The sequence below is a fragment of the Geotrypetes seraphini genome, chromosome 9, assembly GCF_902459505.1.
Source record: "Geotrypetes seraphini chromosome 9, aGeoSer1.1, whole genome shotgun sequence".
In the NCBI taxonomy this organism is placed as follows: Eukaryota; Metazoa; Chordata; class Amphibia; order Gymnophiona; family Dermophiidae; genus Geotrypetes; species Geotrypetes seraphini.
The window spans coordinates 124,335,998-124,362,013 of record NC_047092.1 but is presented as its reverse complement, the minus strand read 5'-3'; the positions used below and the strand labels follow the sequence as shown (position 1 = coordinate 124,362,013).

The window sequence follows — 26,016 nt, the reverse complement described above, 5'->3', positions numbered from 1 at the left end:
AGAGTGGTATTATCGGATGTATTCAGGCTTAGAAATGTGTTCTAATAAAACTGATTTGTAAAAAATAGTGTGTTCCCTTTGTAGTGGTAATTTAAAGATTAAAGAATGTACTAATTTGAGCCCTTAGAAATATATTTATCTTTTTATCATAATTTAATCAAGTGTGACTTATTGAATTCTGTGATTATCCTTCTACCGGTAATCTATTAATTTGGGTAGGGCTATAAAGAATATACGAGTAGTTAGTATACTTTCCCTTTTGAAGTAGAGGGGGAAAGAAGTCCTATGGCAAGTTAACAAGTACACTTTAGAAAGGAATATGTTAACAAACTAATATCCTATTATTGTGTATACTCGACTATAAGCCACAATTTTTGGACCCACAAAAAGCTAAAAATTGGGGTCTTGGCTTATAATTGAGTTAGAGGATTTCTGTGCCTCCCCCTTCCTTGGTGATGACTGGTACTTCACTCTCACTTTCCTCCCCCCCCCCAATCCCCTGCAGCGACCAGCAACCTGATGTCTCCCTCTCTCCGGGCAACTCAGCGACCCGCTCTCTCAAAACTTTCCACCTCGCCACCACAAAGTACTGGTTAAAGTTCAGTTATTTACCAGCAGTGAGCAATGTTTAGGATAGCTCTATCCTGATGCAGCCTTTAAAGGCAAAAACAGGGCCATGTTTGGTGCTTGGTTATAATAAATTGCACACTTCTACAACTGCTGGTCTGCTTTGTGCTGTTTACTGCCCTGATTGTTTGCAGATTGCTGCCTCTCTTTGAATCTAGGCTCTTATGAGTATTTCTACTTTTTTAATGAACTGCATCTCTACTTTCTTTTCATAATGTTACTCTTTTTTTGACAAAATTAGTCAAATCTAACATGTTTACTCATTAAGCACATTTTAGTATAGCCTTAACTTCCATAGACTACCTTCTTGGAAAAATTCAGAAGATAATGGTGTTACCTTGAACCTTCGTCCTTGCTTTGTATTTCCAAAGAGGCTGGAGTTGATCCTCGCATGCGTGCAATGGCTGCAGCTTCTGCTGCCATCAGGTGAGAGCTTTTGGGTTTCCTATGTTGAGTAGAAAAAAATGGTGCTACTTAATAGATATATCTCTCTTATGACTTTCACAAGCAGTGATCTGATTTTCCAGCAAATAACAGCAAACCAACAGGTGTAAATAAATTGTGTAGTATTACACCTGTTGGTTTGCTGCTGTTGTTTGCTGTTTTAGTTGGCTGCAGATTAATGCCTCATTGTGTGAGTGTTTCTAGTGATCTGATTTTCTTTTAAGTGGCAATATTGTTGCCAGTTAAGCATTCTTTATATTAAAGTACTATAAGTTGCAAATATCTGTATAATTTTTTATCTGCATGTATATGGGTGTAAATATCCTGACTGTGGAAAATTGTGGATAGATAAAATTGTGTGTAATTTTCCATGTTCAGAAGTTTTACAAGGTGTCCATGTATGCACAGATAAAAAAAATTACACAGAACAGTAACTACTACTACTTATCACTTATATAGCGTTGAAAGGCATACACAGCATTGTACATTTTGACACTACTGTTTATTATTTCTAAAGTGCTACCAGATGCATGCAGTTCTGTACATTAAACATGCAAGAGACGGTCCCTACTCAAAAGAGCTTACAATCTAATTATGACAAACATAGAGGGCAAAGGTGAATTTATACATGATACTTAGGTGGGAATTACAAGGGACTTAAGAGGTGGAGGGGGTAGGATAGTAAGAGGGAATGACAACAGTTATGGATGCTTTACAAGCTTGCAGGGTAGGACTTAAATGCAGCCTCAAAAAAGTGGGCTTTCAGCCTAGGCTTGAAGACTACCAGAGATGGAGCTCGACACACTGAGTCAGGCAGGTTGTTCCAGGCATACGGTGTAGCAAGGTAGAAGGGACGGAGTTGGTAGTTGTAAGTTGAGGAGAAGGGTATCGATAAGAGAGACTCACCTGACAAATGGAGCTGCCGGGGCAGAGTATAGGGGAAACAAGAGAGGGGAGATACTAAGGAGCTGCAGAGTGCATACACTTGTAAGTCAGTAAGAGGAGTTTGAACTGTATGCGGAAACTAACAAGGAGCCAGCGAAGTGACTTGAGGTGAGGGATAACATGAGCATAATGACATTGGCGGAATATGAGGGGTGCAGCAGAATTCTGAACAGATTGAAGAGGAGAGAGATGGCTTAGCAGAAGTTCTGTAAGAAGCAAGTTGCAGTAGTCTAAGCGAGAGGTGATGAGACTGTGGATGAGGGTCTTGGCAGCATGCTTAGAAAGAAAAGGCTGGATTTTAGCAATGTTGTAGAGCAGTGATCTTCAACTGTCAGTCTGCGGACCAATGTCAGTCTGCAGAAATTTCCTGCCGGTTCACAGGGCTGGCACATGTATTGGGCCTGAGACAGTGTTCTTCAGCCGCTGGTCCGTGGTGTGATCAATTTGGCATTATCTTCAGGCTGGCTCCCTCTTCCTCACTGGCGCATAACACAAAGCCACAGGCTTCCTATGCGCATCCTGTGCCTTAACCGGAAGCTTTCTCTCTAATGTTGCAACGTCAGAGGGAAGGCTTCCAGATCAGGTGCGGGACTTGTGAGGAGCCGCTAACCACGGCTTTGTGCACTGCGTCAGTGAGGAAGAGGGAGCCGGCCCGAAGATAACACCAGGGGCGGAATAAAACGGCCAGGTGGGAGCAGGCCAGAAGTTAAGGCCCAGCATGGAGGGAGAGAGGCAACAAAGATAGGGGGAATGAATTTATTTTTGAATGTAGTGATTGAATAGTGTCAATTTTGAGAATTTACATCTGCCGTCTATATTTTGCACTGTTCAGGAAGAAATGCATTTGTTTCTTTTTCTCTGGCGTTGTACAGCATACAGAGTCTTGAATCTTAGGGTTTGTTTGTATACTGCATATTAGTACTTTTAGTTTGTGGTCCCGTATTTGTATGGGATTATCTGTTTTCTGGTAGGAATGAATGTTGAGAAGCATACAGTGTGCTTTGTGTAGTTTAATTTTGTGGTTAACCATTATGTGTTGTTAAAGATTATATTGTGTATGTGTGTATATATGAAAAATGAATGGAAAAAAATGGTGTTACAATTCATACTATTATGGGGACAGGGTCTGGGGCAGAGGTTAGGCGAAGATGGGTGTGGTCTAGCCCATGACTTAGCCCAGTGTTCTTCAATCTCCGGTCTGTGGACCAGTGCTGGTCCATAGGTGTCAAAAGGTTAAAGAACACTGTTGTAGAGAAAGAAACAACAAATTTTGGCAGTCTGTTGGATATGTGAAGAGAAGAAAAGAGACAAGTCAAAGATGAGTCCAAGGTTGTGAGCTGACAGAGAGGATGAGAGCTTTATCCACCAAAATAGAGAACGGAAGAAGGGGAGAAGCAGGTTTAGGAGGAAAGATAAGAAGTTCAGCCTTGGACATATTTAATTTTAGATGATGGCGAAAATTTCGGACAGGAAGGTTGATACTCAGGCCTGGATTTCTGTAGAAATTTCAGGTGTAGAGAAGTAGATTTGTGAGTCATCAGCATAGAGGTGGTACTGGAAGCCATGGGAAGAGATTAGGGTACCAAAGGAAAAAGTGTAGGTGGAGAAAAGCCCTGAGGTTTGCCAACCGATAGTGGAATGGCAGTGGAGGAGGATTCTCCAGAGCGTATGCTAAAAGTCAGATGGGAAAGACAGGAAGAAAACCATGAGATAACAAAGCCCTGAAACCCAAACAGGTTAATTGGGGTACACATACCATATTCTCTCAGGCATCTCTCAGGCATATTCTCTTAGGCATCAAAGCTATCACTCTCTGCTGACCATTCATTACATGCTGGCGCTCTTAAGTAATTATCTGATTTGGTTCCTTATCTTCTACTGGATCTGTTACAAAAGCAGGACAGTTGATGCTTTATATACTCTTCCCATTCCAGTCCTTATAAGACCCTGCTCTACTAATTTAGAACCTCTTAAGACTGCAAATCATTTTCTATACGATTGTTCCGAAGGGGGTCCCTTTCAAATCCCGGTTGTACCCCCTTCGTGAAAACCTAGCAGACCTTATTGTAAAAAACAGCGGATGCTGAGGAAGCTTACTTACTCAGTAACCACCAACGCTCCCCACCATCAAAACCTTAATGGTTTCTATTTAAATATACGATCTATCAGGAACAAGTCGCAGCTGGTCAAAGACTGGCTGGAGGACACTAACCCTGATTTCATTCTCCTAACTGAAACATGGATAACAATATTATTATACGCGACTGTCTGCCTCCTGGGTTCAAAATAATATCTCAACCTAGAAGCAGGGGAAAAGGGGGAAGAATAGCTATTATCTTAAGAGAGTCCTTCGAGTCTACAATCCTAGCTTAAAATTCCTCAGCAGACCTTGAAATTCTTTCCTGTAAATTCTGGACAGATCAGTTAGAAAACGCTCTAATAATTACCCTATTTTACATTCCTCCTAAGAAATGGCCCGCAGCCAAGGACATTTTCTATGAATTCCTCCTTACAAACTCAATATCAGGCCCCTATAACCTTCTGACAGGAGATCTGAATATTCACCTAGAGCAGGGTGACTCTAAAGATTTACTATTCTTTATCTTGTCATTAGACTTCTTTGTGTCAGCCCCTGAAAAGACCCATCAAAAAGGCCATCAGTTAGATCTAGTTACTTTTTCCTCCAAAGAACTAGTCAATCCCAAGATTTACTGGAAGCAAGCCACTTGGACTGACTCACTTTGGTCAGACCACCACCTATGTAATTTCCAATTTAGCTGGCAATTAAGAAGCCCCCCAACCAAATCCAAGGAGGCAAAAAGAAATAAGAGAATGGCAGCTAGCAGAGGTTTGGTGAACCCAGTGGAATTCTGGTCACATTATGACATAACTTCCAGTTCAGACTCAGACTCTTTTTCGGTGGACTTGTGGACTAACATGAGTATGCAAATATTAAACAAAATAGCCCCCACTAAATTAAGGAGAACAAGAAATAAGAATCTGGAAGGCTGGTACGACGCCGAATTAGAAAATGTGAAACGAGAATTACGGAAACTCGAAAGACAATGGTTAAAATCAGGGAGCAGTGAAGGGAGATTGAATTGGAGACTAAAAGTAAAAAAATACAAAAAACTAATAACAAAAAAATGCACTAACTTTTATACGCCAAAAAAATTGGCTCACCGAACACTAATAGTCGAAATCTCTTTAAACTAGTCAACAATCTCTATGATATTCAGGCCTTTACCTGTTCTACCTCAGATCCCCCACATCTGCAGATGCTCTGGCCGAATTTTTTAACAACAAATTAATAACTTGAGACCCCAACCAACCATCTGAACTACCCAGCTGCCCAATATAAAGATGAACCCAGGGTAGATGTTATGGAACAATTTTACTATTCCATCCTGGTAGCAATTCTGCAAATTTTACATGAAATACGCTGATTCCTATTGTAGATTAGACTGCTATCCTCCAAATATTATGAAAGTCACTCCAGTCACTTTTAAAGCCAAGCTATACAATTGGCTTTCCTCTCTATTACTAACCGGTACATTTCCTAAGGATCTAGGCCAGATTCTGGTCACACCGATCGTAAAAAATCCTAAGGAATCTATCCAGTTAACATCAAATTACAGACCTATTGCAAGCTCCCCCTTATTTGTTAAGCTGATGGAAGTCTTGGTCAACCAGGAATTAGTTAAGTATTTGGACAAATTTAGCATTCTACAAGACAATCAGTCAGGTTTTCGATTAGGGTTTAGCACAGAAACAGTCATTGCATCATTGCTAGATTTCCTTCATACCTTATTCAGTCAAGGCACAAGCGCATTAGTTCTGCAATTAGACTTAAGCAGTGCCTTCGATTTGGTCAACCATGCTATTCTGATTGACTGTATGGAGACAATTGGTCTTTCAGGCAATGTGTTAAAATGGTTTCAGGGTTTTTAGAGCAAATGATCATACCAAGTCTATAGTGATAATAAACAATCCCGCAGCTGGGTAAACTTTTACGGAGTTCCGCAGGGCTCTCCCCTTTCTCCTACATTATTCAACATCTACCTTGCCTCATTGGGGAACCTTCTGCAAAGTTTAAAAGTTAAATTATACATCTACGCAGATGATATCACCATAATTATTCCCCTCACCAGTCACCACCCTGTCTTCTGAGACAAAGAATCAACTATCATCCATATTAAAGCAAATTGAATTATGGATGACTGACTTCAAATTGAAATTCAACTCAGACAAAACCAAATTTTTCTTGGCAAGCCCGAATGATAAAATTAAAGACTCATTGATTTTCTTGAATGGTCAGGTCTTCCCCATCGTCTATTCCATACAAATTCTGGGAGTGACTCTGGACCGTCACTTTACTCTAAATGCTGACACAGATTTACTGGTTAGAAAATGCTTCTCGACACTATGGAAACTCAGAACCATCAGAAAATACTTTGATGCAGCATCATTCCGTTTATTGGTCCAATCTTCCATCTTGAGCATGTTCGATTACTACAACATCATTTACTTGGGATCCTTCAAAAGACCTTCAAAGACTCCGAGTTATCCAAAACTTAGCAGTTCGACTGATTTTTGGGCTGAAGAAATGGGAACACATAAGCCCCTATTATCAAAAACTTCACTGACTGCCCCTGGAAGCACGAGTTTTGTTTACATTTTTTTTGCCTCTGTTTTAAATCAATATTTGGCCTGGCCCCCACATACTTGGTGTCTCAATTTAATCTGGATAGTTCTATTAGGCCCACACGTAAAATTCATCTGTTCACCTATCCGACAATAAAGGCCTGCCACTACAAAAGATTTCTGGACAAAACTCTTGCCTTCCAGGCAGGTAAATGGAATGATTGGCTGGGTAACATCATCCCGCATTCCTCATCCTACTTTAATTTTAGAAAATCAGTAAAAACGAATTTGTTTAATCAATTTGTAACCTAAGAAATTTTTTAGTTTTTCACTTCTTCCATTCTGTAAGCTTGTATTCGATGTCTTTGTATGGTGCTGATTTCCAGCACCTCTTGTTATTAATTGCCTCGAACTATCATGGCTTGTATCGATGACTTTATACTGTGACCACTTCGCTGATTGTCCAGCACTTCTTGTTGTAAACCACCTCGAACTTCATGGCTTTGGCGGTATATAAGAATAAAATTATTATTATTATTTCAAAAGACCTGCTCCCTAAATATACACAGTTTATCCAAAACAAAGCCCACCCACAACACACATCTTAATTAGATTATCAACTGGCTTCAGTCTTCCAGGTAGGCTTATTCGGTCCTGATTTTAGCACACTGCATGCTTTTATTAAGAAATGCAATAAGGAAATTAGTTTCTGCACCAGCAGAGAAGTGGAGGTTACCCAGATCAGGCTATAGTGTACAACCCAATCAACTTGAGTCGTCACCCTCCCCCTACAAGTTATCATCATAGATTGGAAGGGACACTCCAAACTTTCTTAGTAGAGGAGGACATGCCCTGGGCATACTCTGAGACTCAAATGACCATTTATTCACCATTGATTTCTTACTGTTCTTTATTAAATGGTATACAATAGCTATTGATCCCCACTATTATAAGCAGAGGCTGTGGCTTGTGGCATAGTTTTTACAGTAATATGCCAGGAAACAAGAGACCAGAGTTCATATCCTACCACTGCTACTTTATGTGTACCACTGCTACTTTATGTGACTTGGGCAAATTGCTTTGTGTTCCATTGTTTTCTGTATGTATTTGATTATTCCTATTTGATTTGAGCATGCATGTTTTATGTGTAAGTTGTCTAGAATTGTAGAGGGATGGGATATAAGATTTTTTTAAATAAATAAAAAATGAGATGCTCATTATATTATAAGCTATTTAGAGAAGAATCTTGTACCTGTATGTAGTTTGCTGAAAAATGCCCTCCATTCAGAGGGCTACATCCATGCTTGAATGATCTATGAGACAGAGTCTCCATAGGAGGGGTCTTAAGCAACCTGGGCTAATCAGAGCCTTAGGCCCTACCCTTGCACATCCCAGGATGCACCAGGGAGGGGAAGGCATTTTAAAGAGGTGGACCTGCTGGCTGGAGGTAGGAGGCATCTCTCCGGCTGAACTTTATGAACAAGGGCAGGGGGTCGTTAGAGGCACAGGGGGGTCATTGGGGGTATGATAGCAGCGTGGGGAGGGAGTGGGCATCCCTCCCATTTCCAAGGGGGAGGGGGTCTCAAGGGGATTGCTTGGCGGCAGGAGGGAGTGGGCATCTCTCCTGCTGCCGGAGGGGGGTTGCTTGGCGGCGGGAGGAAATGAGTATCTCTCCTGCTGCTGGGGAGCGTGTCAGGGGGAGTTGCTTAAAAGCAGCAGCAGGAGGGAGTGGGCATCCCTCCTGCTGCCTGGGGTGGGGGTGCAAAATTTTCTGGTAGGTCTGAGCTGTCAAACCTTACTTTCCTGTCAATGTCTGAGCCAATCAGCGCTCAGGCACTGACCAAAAAGTAAGACTAGAACAGCTCAGACATGCCAGAAAATTTTGCTTGCAAATGTAGTTCAGCAAGGTTAGGAAATAGAGAATCGCCAAGTGCTCATTTAAATATTAATGACCTCATTGTAATACATTTGCATGGCAGAGTCGGAGACTGCTAAGAAGCTCAGAATAGACTACTATAAGCCGTTTTGATAATCCACCACTAAAATACATAAATGCTGGGGGCGCTAGCGAGCCCGATGGGTTAGGCTGTAATCAGTACGTGCTCCGGCGGCGAGAAACTATTTGTGACTCAAAACGGCATCTTTTAGTATCGTTGCCTACTAAACTAGGGCATTTCTTGAAGGCGAATTATAGCTCTATAAAATGGCATCGAGCAAACCTTCTAAAAGAAAGAGCGCGGAACCCTCATCCCCTGGAAAACCCGGCGTCTCTAAGACCGACGACGCAGCCTCCTCCGCCATCTTAGATGAGCTGCGCTCCATACAGGAGCTCATTGTGGACACCAGGCAAGACATTAATGATATGCGCTCAGATTTCACCACGCTAAGGGAGGAATTCGCCTCTGCACAAACGAAATTAGTGACCCTTGAAGCCAGAACGGTGGGGACAGAATCGGCGATAAAACATCTCCAAAAGCAGGTCACACGTATTCCCGCGCTTGAAAGGGCGCAGGAAGCCGCGGATAATCACGCGCGTCAAAATTGCTTCCGTCTCCTCGGGTTACCAGAGGGACGGGAGGCCTGCGACCTCGTGGATTTTCTGGCTGCACTTCTTCCCCAGCTATTGAAGATGAATGATGACTTCAAAATCAACTTTGACAACGCTTATCGCCTGCCTCAACCTAACACACTACATAAGAAGTACCCCAGACCCATATTGGTATCTTTGCTGAAACATCATCAAGTACTCAAAATTATGCAGCATGCCAAATTGCATGCTCCAATAACTTTTGAAGGGAATAAGATCCTCATTTTGCCAGATCTAGCAAAAGAGACTGCCAAACGCCGGAAGCTTCTTTTATCATACCGCCCTCAGCTTAAAAACCTCGGGGCCAAGTTTGGAATGTTCTACCCTGCTCGCCTTCGGGTAACTCATAATAATGTGACTAAAGATTTCCATAACCCTTCTGATCTAGCAGATTTCATTGAATCAGTGTGCCCAACCCTGATTGATAAAACCTGATACTTTATTGTATACAATCTGATCAAATATGTGTCATTTATTAGATGCTTAGAAACTCATGTTAGCTCTGCCTGGAGTACTGCTGTTTTGTCCTCTCTCCTTTCAGCTTGCTGACTCACAGTATGTTTGGCTTACTTGTTATGTTGAAGTTTATGTTTATTGCTGCAGTGTTTTTTAAATCAGATACAGCAAGCACTTTCTTTCTGATGCAAACTAATCTGGAGATTTATAATTACCTTAAAGTACTACTATGCTTATGCAATATTATGCTGTTATATCGTCATGTACAGTATATATGTCATTAACCTGTTTTTCCTTGAACGTAAAGGGTTTTAATAATCCCATAAAACGCCTCAAAATATTACGATACACTGAAAACTATCAGCCAGATATAGTCCTCTATCAGGAAACTCATCTCTCAGTATTGGAAGCCTCTAAGGTTTCCCCTTCATGGGCTCACACACCTTTATTTTCACCTTCTCTGGGACGGAAGAATGGAGTCATCACACTGATAAGGAAGCGTCCGGATATACAAATAATTTCTTCAGCACATGACACTGAAGGCCGTTGGTTGAAAGTGAACTTACTTGTGGGAAATACTCATCTCTCTGTATATAATATCTATGCTCCAAACCAGGATTGCCCAGAATTTTTTGAGTCCCTCCAACTCTATTCAACCATATATCCTGGGTGGTGATTTCAATCTAATATTATGCCCAGAAAAAGATAGGAAATCCACTGTGCCCTATAAAAGAACCAGAGCGTGGCACTGCCTTCAGAATTTACTTTTCCAGTTAAAATTGATTGACTCATGGCGGCTGCTCCACAAGGAGGAATCCGCATTTACATTTTTCTCTTCGCCCCATGCTTCTTACTCCAGGATTGATTTTTTCCTGATAAGTTACTCATTGGTCCGGTAATTGCTCTCCTCTGATGTCTTAACTATATCAGTGTCTGACCACTCCGCCATAACATTAACTCTTAATGGCATCCTCTCAACCATACCGCAGAAAATGTGGAGGTTCAACTCATCTTTACTAACAGATCAGTTATTTGTGGAGCACATCAATCATCACATTCGAAAATTCTTTGATCTCAATCCTGTTAGCGACACATCTTGGAACACTACCTGGGATGCTTTTAAATCTTACATAAGATGACAGATCATCGCATATGCATCAAAGAAGAAGAAAGAAGACAGAAATCGAATACGGGACTTAGAGAATCAGATATCGGTGTTGGAAAATGCCCACTTTGCAGACCTCAAGAATCCTACAATCATTGAACGTCTTGGCAAACTTCGCTATGATTATAATCTTAAACTCAGTACTGTGGCCTCAAATGAGATATTCTTACAAGCAGCCAATTACTATGCCAATAACAACAAGGCTGGCCACCATCTGGCTAATTATCTGAAAATCAAATCTGAGAGAACTCAAATTCCTGCTCTACAGAACGACACAGGAGATACTCTGACGGACAATTCGGCCATCTGTAATCATTTCCAAGATTACTACAAGATGCTCTATTCTACGGAATCGCCGGATTGCACTCAGATACTGGATTATTTAAACAATATCAGTGGCCCGAAACTGGATGAACACGATAATACTCTCCTTACTCAACCCATTCAGTTACATCAGATCACGGAGACTCTGCAGTCCATGGCTAAACGCAAAGCTCCTGGGCCCGATGGCCTACCAGTTGAATTCTACCTTGCGTTCCAATCCTATCTCCTTCCACTATTGCTGGAATACTTTCATTCTCTACTACAACAAGGCTTTGCTAAAGGCACGTTTACAGAGGCGGTGATTATTGTCATACCAAAACCTGATAAAGATCCACTGTTTGTGCAAAATTATCGTCCTCTCTCTCTTATAAACACTGATGCTAAACTGTTTGCGAAATTGATCGCTTCGAGGTTACAACTAGTATTACCGAAATTAATCAGCATGGAACAAACGGGCTTTCTTCAAGGACGTCTATCCAGCGACAACACTCGATTATTTTCACATGTGTTATCTTTAGCTCCAACATATATGCCAAATGGGGTAACTATGTCACTCGACGCTGAAAAGGCTTTTGATAGGGTGGAATGGCCTTTCCTTTTTCAAGTATTGTCATGGTTTGGCTTTCATGAAGATTTTGTACGTATGGTTAAAGTTTTATATTCCAATCCTTCCACTCGACTTCGCATTAACGATGTCCTCTCTGCACCCTTTGCACCATCTAGAGGCATGAGACAAGGCTGCCCCCTGTCTCCGTTATTATTCAACTTAGCCTTAGAGCCTTTACTCCTTGCTATAAGGTCTGATACTTCCATATCGGGTCTATGTATTGATGACTTACACATTAAGATGACAGCGTATGCTGATGATGTTCAATTATACGTTGATGTAGACTCGCTCCCTTCCGTGCTTCAGACTATATCTACCTATTCATCAGTATCCGGTTATAAGCTTAACAGTTCTAAAACTGAGGTCATGTCACTGACTGGATCGCCTTGTGGTGATATTATTAAAACTTTGAAATTGAAATATGCACCTGAAAAACTCAAATATTTAGGAATATTTTTTGGTGCGTCCATTGAGGAAACTTTATCATTCAACACCTCACACATTCTACAAATAATTGACTCTACTACCTCACGTTGGTCTCCCCTGAAATTATCTTGGTGGGGTCGCTTGGACTCATTAAGAATGGTATTGATACCGAAACTTACATATATATTATCCATGATACCAGTGCTGTTCCCTCCAGCAGCTTATAAGAAATTTGAATCACTCATGACTAAGTATTTATGGAATAAGAAAGTTCCGCGCATCGCTTTACACAAGTTGAAATGCTCGAAAGAAAATGGTGGGGTGAACTTCCCTGACCTATATAGCTACCATCTGTCTTTTCTATGTAGACAGGGCTCCCAGTGGTTGGTGGAGCCTCAAGATGATAATCTGTCCATTTGGTTGAAATTGGAACGTAAAATATGTGATAAGCATCACTTAAAATACTTCTCTTTTATGAAACCAGTTCCTGGTAAAAAGTTGAACCCTATATTTGCAGCAACAAAATCTGCCATTCAAATAATTGATGATCTAGCCCCTCTTTCCTGGGGCGATACTATGAGCTCTCCTATCTGGCGCAATCCACACCTGAGGATACAAGGCCAACATCTAGAATGGCAATCCTGGCGTCGTCTTGGCATATGGTCCATTCAGCAACTCAGAGATGGTGATCATTTCATAGCCTACGATAAGCTAGCGATTGCTTTCGATTTGTCGCCATCTCAGCAATATCAGTGGCTTCAACTAACCCATTGCATCTCTGCACATCTGAAACAGTCTGCTCTCTCTAATCATTGCTGATGATTTCATCGCTTTAAAGGACGCCAGCCATAAATTCTCCCAGTCAGGCATTGGTTCCATAGGTAGCAGTTCTCGGGCCCACACATCATATAAGGCTGAGGGAGGAAGGAATTTCCTCGCGTGTATCAATTTGTACCATCTAGATGCTTGACCTAGTTGCGATTGTATTTTAGTAACCCACCATCCTTCAATGGGTGACTAAAATACAATCGCAACTAGGTCAAGCATCTAGATGGTACAAATTGATACACGCGAGGAAATTCCTTCCTCCCTCAGCCTTATATGATGTGTGGGCCCGAGAACTGCTACCTATGGAACCAATGCCTGACTGGGAGAATTTATGGCTGGCATCCTTTAAAGCGATGAAATCATCAGCAATGATGCAACTAGTGCTTTTTCTCTTTCATAGAGTGTACTGGACTCCAAGTAAACTGCACAAAATTGACCCCTCGCTTTCAGACAAGTGCTGGTCCTGTATGCAATCCGTTGGCACTTATAATCATATGTTATACCAGTGTTCTTTCTTACAGCAATTCTGGAGCAAGGTTTGGTGTACAATTTGTAAGATCCTTCCTATTGAAGAGTCCATCTCTTATCAGATTATTATATATGGTGCGATTGCAGTTAAAGCAAATTTGGATAAATTTGAGACTAGATTGTTATCATGTTTACTGCTCATTGCCTTTAAATCCATTATGTCATGTTGGAAAGACTTCTCTGCTCTCTCTCATGTTCATTGGTGGAACTCAGTATGTTTATACTCCAAATTTGAGAAAGTGGCAGCTGAGAAAACAAACTCCTTGTCGACCTTCCTGAAAGTCTGGTCACCTGTGATTGAATATTGCCTATCATAAAAAGTGACTACTGTTGGAAACACCTTTACGAGTTATTCCATTTTCAATTGATACTGAATATCTTTGCGTATGCTTTATAGCTTATAATATAAGTCATAACAGTCTATGATATCTCCTCGATTTGCATTAAATGTACTTGCTAGAAGGATATTACTTATAACATTTCCACTGCAAGTTTGTGACTGAAGTTTATGGATTGCAATTTATGTTGCTATGTTGTATTTTTATCGTTTTTGATATGTTTTATTGAAAATTTCAATAAAAAGATTGAACTAAAAAAAAAAAAAAATACATAAATGCTAAACCAGCTGGAACTGGTTTAGTGATCACGTTAAAGTTTTGAGAATCTTCCCCTAAGTGACTTGCCTAGAGTGACAAGGAGCAGGCTAGGATCAAACTCACAACCGCAGGGTGCTGAGGCATCAGCTGTTACCACTAGGCCACTCCCTAATACTGCATTCAATTCTGGTTGCTGTATGTCAAAAAGATATAGCGGAATTAGAAAAGGTTCAAAGAAGAGAAATAAAAATGATAAAGAGAATGGAAATGTTCTCATATGAGGAAAGGCAAAAGAGGTTACAGCTCTTTAAAATAGATGGCTGAGAGGGGTTATGATTGAGGTCTACAAAATCCTGAGTGGTGTAGAATGGGTAAAAATGAATTGATTTTTTTACTATTTCAAAAATTATGAAGACTAGGGGACACTCAATGAATTTACATGGAAATATCTAAGTTAAAACAAATAGGAAGGAATACTTTTTCACTCAATGAATAGTTAAGCTCTGAAACTTGTTGCCAAAAGATATGATAACAGCAGTTAGCGCAGCTGGGTGTAATAAAAGGTTTGAACAAGGTCCTTGAGGAAATGCCCATAGTCTGCTATTGAAGCAGACATGGGGGAAGCCTTGCTTGTTCTGGGATTGGTAGCTTGGACTGTTACTATTTGGGTTTCTGTCAGGTACTTGTGACCTGGATTAACCATTGCTGGAAACAGGATACTGGGCTATATGGGCCGTTGGTCTGACCCAGTATGGCTCTTCTTATGTGTGTCTCTGCCACATTTAGGCTCGTGCACAAATGACAGGTATATGGTTGGTATAACTGAGGCTGTCTAAAGGTTAGGCATGCCAATGCCAGGTTAGGATATAGAATAGGTTTGTACTGCATATCCTCATGGCACCTTAACAGAGGTCAAAAACCATTCACATAAATCAAAAAAGGAACACCGATTCCAAAACTACTTATTAAAATTTAATATAAACCTTAAATCTTATAAATATTTAGATACTCAATGATTTAAATTATTCATTAATTAATTAATGCGAGGACAAGCCTCAGACTTAGGAGTAAATCTTCTCAGCTGGGACTCATTCAAGAGAAAAATGAAGTAATCTCTTGCCTCCTTATAACATCACTGGCTAGTTCCCCACCTCCCTACCAAAATATTTATTTTATTGCTTTAATTAAATAACTTATAACTTTTAATCTAATTTAAATTAATTTAGTTACCACTATTTAAATAATTTACTTCAGTAAAAACTTATTCTTAAATTAGAAGACTAAATTCATTATTGCTAACATATTTAAGTATGGCGTTCACATATAATTGAGAGAATCAGTATATCATTTTTTGAAACTCGAGACCAACTTATATTAAAGTTATTCAAATACATAGCTCAGGTGTAGGTTTTAAACCTGGCCAACAAGATACAGAACAAAACGACGGAAGATCTCCGTTTCGCTCTCACTGAAAGTGATAGAGCTTCTTCAGGAACAGTGCAGTTTATCGGCACTGTTTAATACTTCAATGCTGCATAGCTATGAGGCGACCTCATTAAAGATAGCCAGAGATGCCGAACATGAGAATTTTAAGGGCGTCTTTCACAGTGCTGAAGAAGCTCTATCACTTTCAGTGAGAGTGAAACGGAGATCTTCCGTCATTTTGTTCTGTCTCCTGTTGGCCGGGTTAAAAATCTACACCCGAGCTAAGTACAGTGGTACCTCGGTTTATGAGTGCACCAGTTTGCAAGTGTTTTGCAAGATGAGCAAAACATTTGCAAACTTGGTACCTCGTAAACCGAGCTTGCCTCGCTGTACGAGCGCCCCCCTCCCCCCCCGGCGATCCGGCATCCCCCCAGCGATTCGGCATCCTCCCCCGCTCGCATTGCCCCCCCCTCCACCGCGATCCTACTTCCCCCCCCCCGAGCAGTCAATGACACCCTTTACCTGACTTGGCACCAGTGCCGGTGCCCGAAGATCCTCCCTCTTCTGGCGCGGCCTGGGCTGGGCGGTGCGTTGGAGAGCCTCCTTCTTCTGGTCTGGGCTGGGCTGGACTGGCTTTGAGCATTTGCGCATGCTCAAAGCCTTCTGGTCTCGCTCTCAATCTCGGAGAGAGCGAGACCAGAAGGCTTTGAGCATGCGCAAATGCTCAAAGCCAGTCCAGCCCAGCCTGGCCCAGAAGAAAGAGGATCTCCGATGCACCGCCCAGCCGCGCCAGAAGAGGGAGGATCTTCGGGCACCGGCACTGGTGCCAAGTCGGGTAAAGGGTGTCATTGACTGCTCGGGAGGGGGGAAAGAAGGATTGCGGTGGAGGGGGGCAACGCGAGGGGGGGGATGCCGGTTCGCAGGGTGGGGGAAGCTGGATCACGGGGAGGGGTTTGGAACAGCGTCAGATTCCTCAAGGGGGGGAGAATGGAGCAGCGCCGGTAGCCTCGGGGGGTGGGGGGGAGGAGGTGGAACCAATCAAAGCAGTTTCCCTTACTTCCTATGGGGAAAGTTGCTTTGATATACCAGCAATTTGGTTTACGAGCATGCTTCTAGAACGAATTATGCTCGTAAACCAAGGTTCCACTGTATTTGAATAACTTCATATATGGAGTAGCATAACAAATTGCATAATAAGATCGGAATAACCGAAATAGAATAATATAACAAGAACCTAAAGGACCGATGATAGCTCACATGATAGTTATATGCTAAGATTTGTGTAACTAAAACAAAATAATAATCACTCAATAGATCTCATTATGCAATTTCAATATGGTGTACAATTTTTGGTTAATGAGATCTATTGAGTGATTATTATTTTGTTTTTGCATTACTACTTCTAATCACTCGAGTTGAGTTTTCTAGCTTGAGCTTAATTGCCCCATTTGTGTGTGAAGATTTGTTTAACTGGCATATAACAGTGAGTGCTTGAGACCCTAATAATTTCTTAATCCAATTGTCTGGTTGATATATAACTTATATTTGGACCCATGCTACAGCCTAATTTTTTAGGATTTTAGTGTGCTCCACAAGGTTTTGAAGTGATTTTTAGTTAACCTTAACAGAGGTGCCAGTTGTACATTGCCCCCTCTCCCCCCAGCTTATTTCTGAAAGTCTGTACTGTTTAGCTTTTGCTGGTTCTTTACCTGACAGACTGCTCCCACTGCTTCTGACATGCAGGTTCATCCCTTTCAGTCTTTACAAAATCTGCAAGAAAGTGGCAGAAAACCAATTGTTTTACCAACCAATAAACATATACAGTATGGGTACATTTTTTCATAATTACTTAAAATTTACTTCGTTTTTTGTTTTAGTTATACCAGTATGTTAGGAGAAAAACAACTTCTTATGCTTTTATCACCATAGCTTGCTTAAAAATAATTTGCAGCAGGAACGGCAGGATTTTAGTGTATTGTCTTCTACATATGTAATGTAATGTAATGTAATTTATTTCTTATATACCGCTACATCCGTTAGGTTCTAAGCGGTTTACAGAAAATATACATTAAGATTAGAAATAAGAAAGGTACTTGAAAAATTCCCTTACTGTCCCGAAGGCTCACAATCTAACTAAAGTACCTGGAGGGTAATAGAGAAGTGAAAAGTAGAGTTAGAGGAAAAATAAAAATAAAATAAACATTTTAATAAGACAGCATTGATCTAAATACTTTGGAAGGTAGAAGAGAGGAGAGAAAGGAATAGAAGCAGAAGGGGGAGCCGTTGAACAGTAGAATTCTGGAGAAATTTAAATGATAGAAATAGAACAAAACAAAGACAAAAGGCAAAACAATAGATAAGATTAAAGATAAATCATAAGCTGGAAAGAAAAATAAAATAAAACTTTGTCTTCAATCCACGGTATGTTATTGTTTACTGCTGTTATGCTACTGTTGTAATATATCTATAAATCTATAAGAACATAAGAATTGCTGCTGATGGGTCAGACCAATGGTCCATTGTCCCCAGCAGTTCGCTCCCGCGGTGGCCCCTAGGTCAAAGACTAGTGCCCTAACTGAGATGAACCCTACCTGCGTACATTCCGGTTCAGCAGGAACTCGTCTAACTTTGTCTTGAATCCCTGGAGGGTGTTTTCCCCTATAACAGCCTCCTGAAGAGCATTCCAGTTTTTTACCACTCTCTGGATGAAGAAGAACTTCCTTACGTTTGTACGGAATCTATCCCCTTTTAACTTTAGAGAGTGCCCTCTTGTTCTCCCTACCTTGGAGAGGGTGAACAACCTGTCTTTATCTACTAAGTCTATTCCCTTCAGTATCTTAAATGTTTCTATCATGTCCCCTCTCAGTCTCCTCTTTTCAAGGGAGAAGAGGCCCAGGTTCTCTAATCTCTCGCTGTACGGCAACTCCTCCAGCCCCTTAATCATTTTAGTCACTCTTCTCTGGACCCTTTCGAGTAGTACTGTGTCCTTCTTCATGTACGGCGACCAGTGCTGGACGCAGTATTCCAGGTGAGGGCGTACCATGGCCCGGTACAGCGACATGATAACCTTCTCTGATCTGTTCGTGATCCCCTTCTTAATCATTCCTAGCATTCTATTCGCCCTTTTTGCCGCCGCCGCACATTGTGCGGATGGCTTCATTGACTTGTCGACCAATACTCCCAAGTCTCTTTCCTGGGGGGTCTCTCCAAGTACCGCCCCGGACATCCTATATTCGTGTATAAGATTTTTGTTACCGACATACATCACCTTACACTTATCCACGTTGACCCTCATTTGCCATGTCGCGGCCCATTTTTGGAGTGTGTCTATGTCACATTGCAGGTCTTCACAATCCTCCTACATCTTCACTACTCTGAATAACTTCGTATCGTCAGCAAATTTAATCACCTCACTCGTCGTACCAATTTCCAGATTATTTATAAATATGTTGAAGAGCACGGGTCCAAGTACCAAACCCTGCGGCACTCCACTGGTGACGTTTTTCCAGTCCAAGTATTGTCCATTTACCCCCACTCTCTGTTTCCTATCTGCCAGCCAGTTTTTTATCCACGTGAGTGTTTCACCCTCGATTTCATGGCTCGCAATTTTTTGAAATAGTCGTTCATGCGGAACCTTGTCGAACATCTTCTGAAAATCCAGATATACAATGTTGACAGTGTCACCCTTGTCTATCTGCCTGTTTACTCCCTCGAAAAAGTGCAGCAAGTTCGTCAAGCAAGATCTTCCTTTGCTGAAGACATGCTGGATGATCCTCAGCAGATTGTGTCTGTCAAGGTGCTCAATGATGCGGTCCTTTATCAGCGCCTCTATCATCTTTCCTGGTACAGAGGTCAGACTCACCGGTCTGTAGTTTCCTGGATCTCCCCTCGATCCTTTCTTGAAGATCGGCGTACCATTCGCCACCTTCCAGTCTTCCGGAATCCTTCCCGATTTGATCGACAGACTGGCTATCAGTTGAAGCAGTTCAGTTATAGTCCCTTTCAGTTCCTTGATTACCCTTGGATGGATGCCATCCAGTCCCGGGGATTTAACATTTCTAAGCCTATCACTCTGCCTGCATACCTCTTCTAGACTGACCGTCTTCGTTTCTCGCGTATAGCCTGTCTGCTTCCGGTATGTTGTGTATATCCTCTTCGGTAAATACAGACGCAAAAAATGTATTCAGTTTGTTGGCGATGGCTTTGTACTCCTTTAGCACTCCTTTTTTTCCATGGTCATCCAACAGCCCCACTGCTTCCTTCGCGGGTTGTTTCCCCTTAATATATCGAAAGAACAGCTTGAAATTTTTTGCCTCCTTGGCTATTTTTCCTCATAATCTCTTTTGGCCCCTCTTACTGCCTTATGGCACCTGCTTTGATGCTGTTTGGGCTTTTTCCAGTTTTTGTCCGTTTTTGACCTTTTTAAATTCCTTACACGAAGTCTTCTTGTCTCTGATTGCTTCCTTCACCACTACAGAGAGCCACGCCAGTTCCTTGTTCTTTTTCCTCTTGGATCCCTTGTTGATACTCGGTATATATAGATTTTGTGCCTCGGTGACTTTGTCCTTAAAAAAGGACCATGCTTGCTCTAGCATCTTTACACTGCTTATCCTCTTCTTAATCTTCTTCCCCACCATGAGTCTCTAAACTAAACTAAACCTTAAGTTTATATACCGCATCCTCTCCATGAATATAAGGCTCGGTACGGTTTACAAGAGCTTAATAAAGGAAAGAATAACTTACCTTTTTGACAAATTCCTCTAACTTCTCCCCTCCTCTTCCCTGCCTCCTCCTCTGATCTTGACTCACCTCCAGTCTCTCCGACTCCCCCAATCCTGTTAGCCACTAAATGGCTTAGCAAAATGGATCACTCAATCCAACTAACTTTCCCGTCTTCGTTACTCCTCATACTAAATGCCTCTGCTCTACCATATCGAACATCGCCGTATGTGACATCGCCGTATGTGACATCACCGTATGTGACATCGCCGTATGTAACACTGCCGTATGTAACACTGCCGTATGTAACACCGCCGTATGTAACTCACAGCAAATGTATCTTCATTGCAAATGTAACTTTGCTTTAAAAATAACTTCACTGTAAATGTAGCATCGCTGAAAATGTAACTTCGCTGTAAATGTACAGTCTCTTCATCTGTTAACTGCATAGAACTTCCATGGTAATGCAGTATACAAGAATAAAGTTATTATTATTATTATTATTATTAAAAGGGGGGAGGAGAGCATTACGTTTTTGTGAAAAGACTAGTTTTCAGGTGCTTGTGGAATAGTTGGAAGGAGACCTGATTCTGCGGTGGGGTAGTAAGGTTATTCCAATGCCCTGAGATTCTGAAGAAGAGAGATTGTCCCAATTTTCCCGCATGGAAGATGCCTTTTAGTGAGAGGAAGGATAGCTTAAGTTTTTGGGTGGGCCTGGTGTTGTTGGGATTCGGGGAGTTCCAAGATAGAGGGATTAGGGGAGGGAGGATGCTGTGTAGGATTTTAAAAGTTAGACAGGAACATTTAAAGTGAACCCTGGCGATTATTGGGAGCCAGTGGAGTTTGGACAAAAGTGGGGAAACATGGTCAAATTTACGTTTTGCGAAGATCAACTTGGCTGCAGTGTTCTGAATTAGTTGAAGTCTTTGAAGACTCTTTTTAGTTAGACTTAGGTAGATGGAATTACAGTAATCTAGTTTGGAAAGGATGATGAATTGAACAAGGACGGCGGAATGTTGTTGGTGGAAGCAGGATCTCACTTTCCTCAGCATGTGGAGGCTGAAAAAGCATGATTTTACCAGGGAGTTGAGGTGGTCATTGAAGGACAGAGAAGAGTCGATGATGATGCCTAGAATTTTGCTTGAGAACTCAAGCTTCAGTGTGGCACCAGAGGGTAGTGCGAAGAGGGTGGGCAGCTGTTCTAATTGTGGACCGAGCCAGAGAAGTTTCATTTTGGACTCGTTCAGTTTCATTTGAACAGAGAGGGATCAGGATTGGAGTTTCGTTATGCACGCTGTTATGTTCTCAGAGAGACTGGTAAGGTTCAAGCCTGTCTCGAGAAGGACAAGGATGTTGTCAGCATAAGTATAGATTGTTTCAAAGGAAGATAGATGGAAGATTTTCAGGGAAGACATGTAGATGTTGAAGAGAATAGGAGATAGGGGTGATCCCTGCGGGACTCCACAAGTCGGTTTCCAAGGAGTGGACATGGTGCCTAGGAACGGGAGTGTAAGAAGTTAGAGAACCACTCTAAGACTGTGGAGTCGATGCCTATCTTGGAAAGTTCGTAATTCCCTTTTCGTCATTCTGGATCTTATTGTGATCACTGGTTCCCAGCGTCCCTTCTACTTCTACACCTTGTGCCCGTCCTCGTAGTCCATTTAGAATTAAGTCCAGAATTGCGTTTCCTCTTGTATTTTCCTTGACAAGTTGTTCCAGAAAACAATAGCCTACAGCATCCAGGAACTTGGTCTCCCTACCACAGCCGGAGGTGCCTAGGTTCCAGTCTATCCCCAGATAATTGAAGACACCCATGATAACTGCGTTGCCTTCCTTGCAGTAGTGTTCAATCTCGTCCGTCATTTCTCCATCAATTTCTCCTGACTGCCCTGGGAGTCAGTAGTAGATGCCAATCTTCATTTCCGTTCCACTTGTTTCCAGAATTTTGACCCATAGAGACTCTAACTTATTTTTTGTGTTCTTTCCGGTAGACTCAATTCCCTCTTTGATGTATAGGGCAATGCTCCCACCTATTTGACCTACACTGTCTCTGCGATATAGCTTGTATCCCGGTAGCACAGTGTCCCAGACGTTTTCCTCATTCCACCATGTTTTCATGATGTCGATGATGTCAAGGTTATCTTTTTGTGCCATAGCTTCTAATTCACCCAGCTTGCATTGTGTACATACACTTGAATTTGCAGCCTGTTACTTTCTTGCAATTCCTTCCCTCTTGTGTCCCTTTCGATCCGTCAGGATTTCTGTCCTGCCCATGATCCGGTGAGTCTTCCCCACTATCTTCCTGCACAGTATCCTCTGGATATACTCTCGGTCGACTGTCGGCTTTCCCCTTCTTCCTAGTTTAAAAACTTCTCAATTTCTCTCATGATGTTGCTTGCAAGTAGCCTCATTCTGTCTCCACTGAGGTAGACTCCATCCTTCCTGAATAGCTTGCTCACGAAGTTGCACATGAAGTGGAATCCTTCCTCACACCAGCGCCGCATTCATGCGTTGACTGCTTGCAGCTCCGTCTGTCTCTTTTTGTCGGCCCTGGGTACCAGCAGGATCTCTGAGAACATTACCCTTTGCGTTCTGGTCTTCAGCTTCCTTCCTAGCATCTGGAACTGGTCCTGCAGTACTTCCCTGATGTAGTTCCTGTTGCTCACATTGTTTGTTCCCACATGGATCATCACCACCGTATCTTCCTCTTCCGTGCTGTCGATGATCCTGTCGATGTGGCTCACTATGTCTCCTACCTTGGCTCTCGGTAGGCAGGTCACCAGCCGATCCTGTCTTCCTCCCACTATGTGGCTGTCGACTTGTCTAATAATAGAGTCCCCCACGACGATCTTCTCTTGCCTCTCTAGCCGCAGGTCCGTGTCCTTGGTGTATGACCATCTCTCCAGCTATAGGTCCATGTACTCTGTGCACTTCCATCTTCTCTCATCCTGGCATTGGCTTGCACCGGACTCATCTTCTTGTGGGTTCCCTCTGCTGTTTCCAGATCTCGCTGCTGTGTCACCCATTTCTTCCTTGTGGTTATCCTCCAGGTGGTCCTCACTCTCTGTAGGTGTATCTCAGCAGTTCCACTGTTGCTGGTGATTTTCCATGGCCTCTCTGTATGCCTCCTTGATGAACTTCTCTAACTCCTGGACTTCTTCCTCAATGGTTTCCTCTCTCTTGATGTTCTCTGTATCTCTGTCCATCTCCTCCACTGCTCGAAGTGCTTCCAGTTCCAATATTCTGCTCTCCAGGAGTCTGACTTGTTTCTTCAGGCTCTCCAGTTCCCCGCATCCCCGCATCGAGTGCATACATAAGACATTCTCCCAGAGGGGAGGTAGTCATACATATGGCAGACGGTACAGAAAACTAGGTAGCTCAACTTCCTGCTTCTGTCTGCTTCTTCCATTGCTGCCCGCTTGCCGGTCTGCTGTGGCTATCCTCTGCGTCTGCTGTGGCTGTCCTCTGCATCTGCTGTGGCTGTTCTCTGTGTCTGCTGTGGTTGTCCTGATGTTTGTGCAGTGACTCACCCCTTCTTAAGGCACTCTCACTAAAACGAGAGCCTTTAATGCTCGCCTTCAACGCGCACCACACAGCTGAGTGTCATTGGCCCCTCCCCTTTTATGGGGGAGCTCCGGATAGGTGCTGCTTGGCTGACGTCAGAGGAGTGGGCGGAGCAACCTCTCGCCGCTGCCCCTCACTATTGCCTGCCTTCTCCTGCCCTTTCTCTTCTTCCTCTGCTCCTTCTCAGCTGATTTCTCCCTTCTTCCTCTGCTCCTTCTCAGCTGATTTCTCTCCTTCACCTGCCTCCTGACTTTCTATTGGCTTCTCTGCTCTCTCTGCCACAGTGGTGTACTACTCGCCATTGGCTCCTCCCCTTTTAAGGAGGAGCTCTGGATCGGTGCTGCTTGGCTGACATCAGAGGGGTGGGCAGAGCTACCTCTCGCCACTGCCCCTCACTCTTGTCTGCCTTCTCCTGTCCTTTCCCTTCTTCTTTCGCTCCTTCACAGCTGATTTCTCTCCTTCACCTGCCTCCCGACTCTCTACTGGCTGCCCTGTACAGAAAGCAAATATTAGACATATACATAGTCCACCATATTAAGCAATATTAACAATAAAGAATAAATTTTGGCTAATTATGCGTTGAGTTGTGTATATTCCATTTAAACAGGGCTCAAGTTTTTTCCTTTTCCAAGCGGGACAGTGACAAAAAGGTTGTCAACTGGCATGGCTCAAAAAAGACATACTTAACAGCATGATAAGAAATAATACATTTATAAGTGTGCCGTAAATAAAAGGTGGCACCCAAAGATGCAAACCCAGGTTTCATCAACAAAAATTCACAGCGACGCTTCTGCATTTCTCGTGTCAAGTCAGGAAACATTTGTATTTAAAGACCTATAAATTATTTTTGCCTATTTTTAAAGAAAAGTTTTAACAGCCATGTTTTATCAATTGAAAGAGCTACTGATATAATCAAAGTAGATGGCAGTACTGCCTCTTTATCAAATATTTCCAACATTTCAGATACATGTAAAGGCTCTTGATCTGGTAAAGTTTTTAAAGCTTGATTCTTTTCAGGAAGATAATATACATGAGAAAATGGGGGTAACATTTCCTCTGAAATTCCCAATATTTCCAGTAAATATCTTTTAAGCATTTCCATAGGTATTACAGACATAAGCCTAGGGAAGTTAATCAATCTTAAATTATTAAATCGTGAATTATTTTCAAATATTTCCACTTTCCTTCTAAGATTGACATTGTCCTTTATCAAGTTTCAATGCAATTGTTCCTGGTCATGTTTCTGAAGCAAGACATTAGAGGCAGTCACTTCAACTTTCCTATCTTTTAACTCTTTGGAATGTTCAAGTAGTTTCCTGTCAATTTGCAGAAGATTGGGACTTATGGCCTTCACCAAGCCGGCTATAAGATCCCATAAAGACTCCAGGGTTACCACCATAGTTTTTCAAGTGATATTAAAGATGGAAAAGTGCTCACCAGTCTGTAAACCTTCTTGTTGTCCACCCATTTGGCCCAATCCATCCACTGAAGTTGGATTTAACCCAGATATTCCAGTTGGGCTCCCTTGAATTGGGGTTCCAACCTCCAAGCTCACTGCCGAGATGTTACTTGCCTCTGGAGAGTGAAACTCACCGAGCTCTGGGGTTTCCTCGCCCCTGGGAGAGCTGGTAATCTGAGACTGCGGGGACGGGCCCTTACATCAGGGCTCAGAGTTGTTTCTAGCCCAGGAGGAACCACGACGGTCTCACCTATTCCCTGCGTCCTCTGCAGGCTGCTTCCCGACTCCATCGACACCTCCTGCATCTGTTTCAAGAGCTTATCTATATTGCCAAAAACGGGCACCCCAGTGCACCGTGAGGCAGCAGCGGCGCTCCGGCCTTTCTGTGTCGGCATCCTAGGTAAGAGAATATTCCTTTGGAGGAACTTGCTCTGGAGCGATCCTCTCAGCGCGTCCAGTCAATCGCCATCTTGGATCTACTGTTGTAATATATAAATATTGTCTGAAGTATTTGATGTGTATTACCTTTCTGTACCATATACTAGAAAACAAATCACTCCATTAGGTCAGTACACACCAACACCAGAAAAAGTATTTTAAGGCGAAAGAAAAGCCTCAGACATGGAGAGGTGTTCCCATTCTCTTCCACCCAAGCATCACTGGCTAGAAAAT

General features: G+C 42.3%; 1 protein-coding gene across 1 annotated transcript in view; it reads right to left on the bottom strand.

The window, feature by feature from the left end:
• INPP5D (inositol polyphosphate-5-phosphatase D) overlaps positions 1 to 26,016 on the bottom strand; it is a 377,227-nt gene that overhangs the window by 34,709 nt on the left and 316,502 nt on the right. The window contains exons 24-25 of the mRNA XM_033958845.1: positions 17,312 to 17,372; positions 965 to 1,072 (exon numbers count right to left, since the gene is read on the bottom strand). Coding sequence (XP_033814736.1) covers positions 965 to 1,072; positions 17,312 to 17,372 — 169 coding nt within the window. The remainder of the gene's footprint in view (positions 1 to 964; positions 1,073 to 17,311; positions 17,373 to 26,016) is intronic.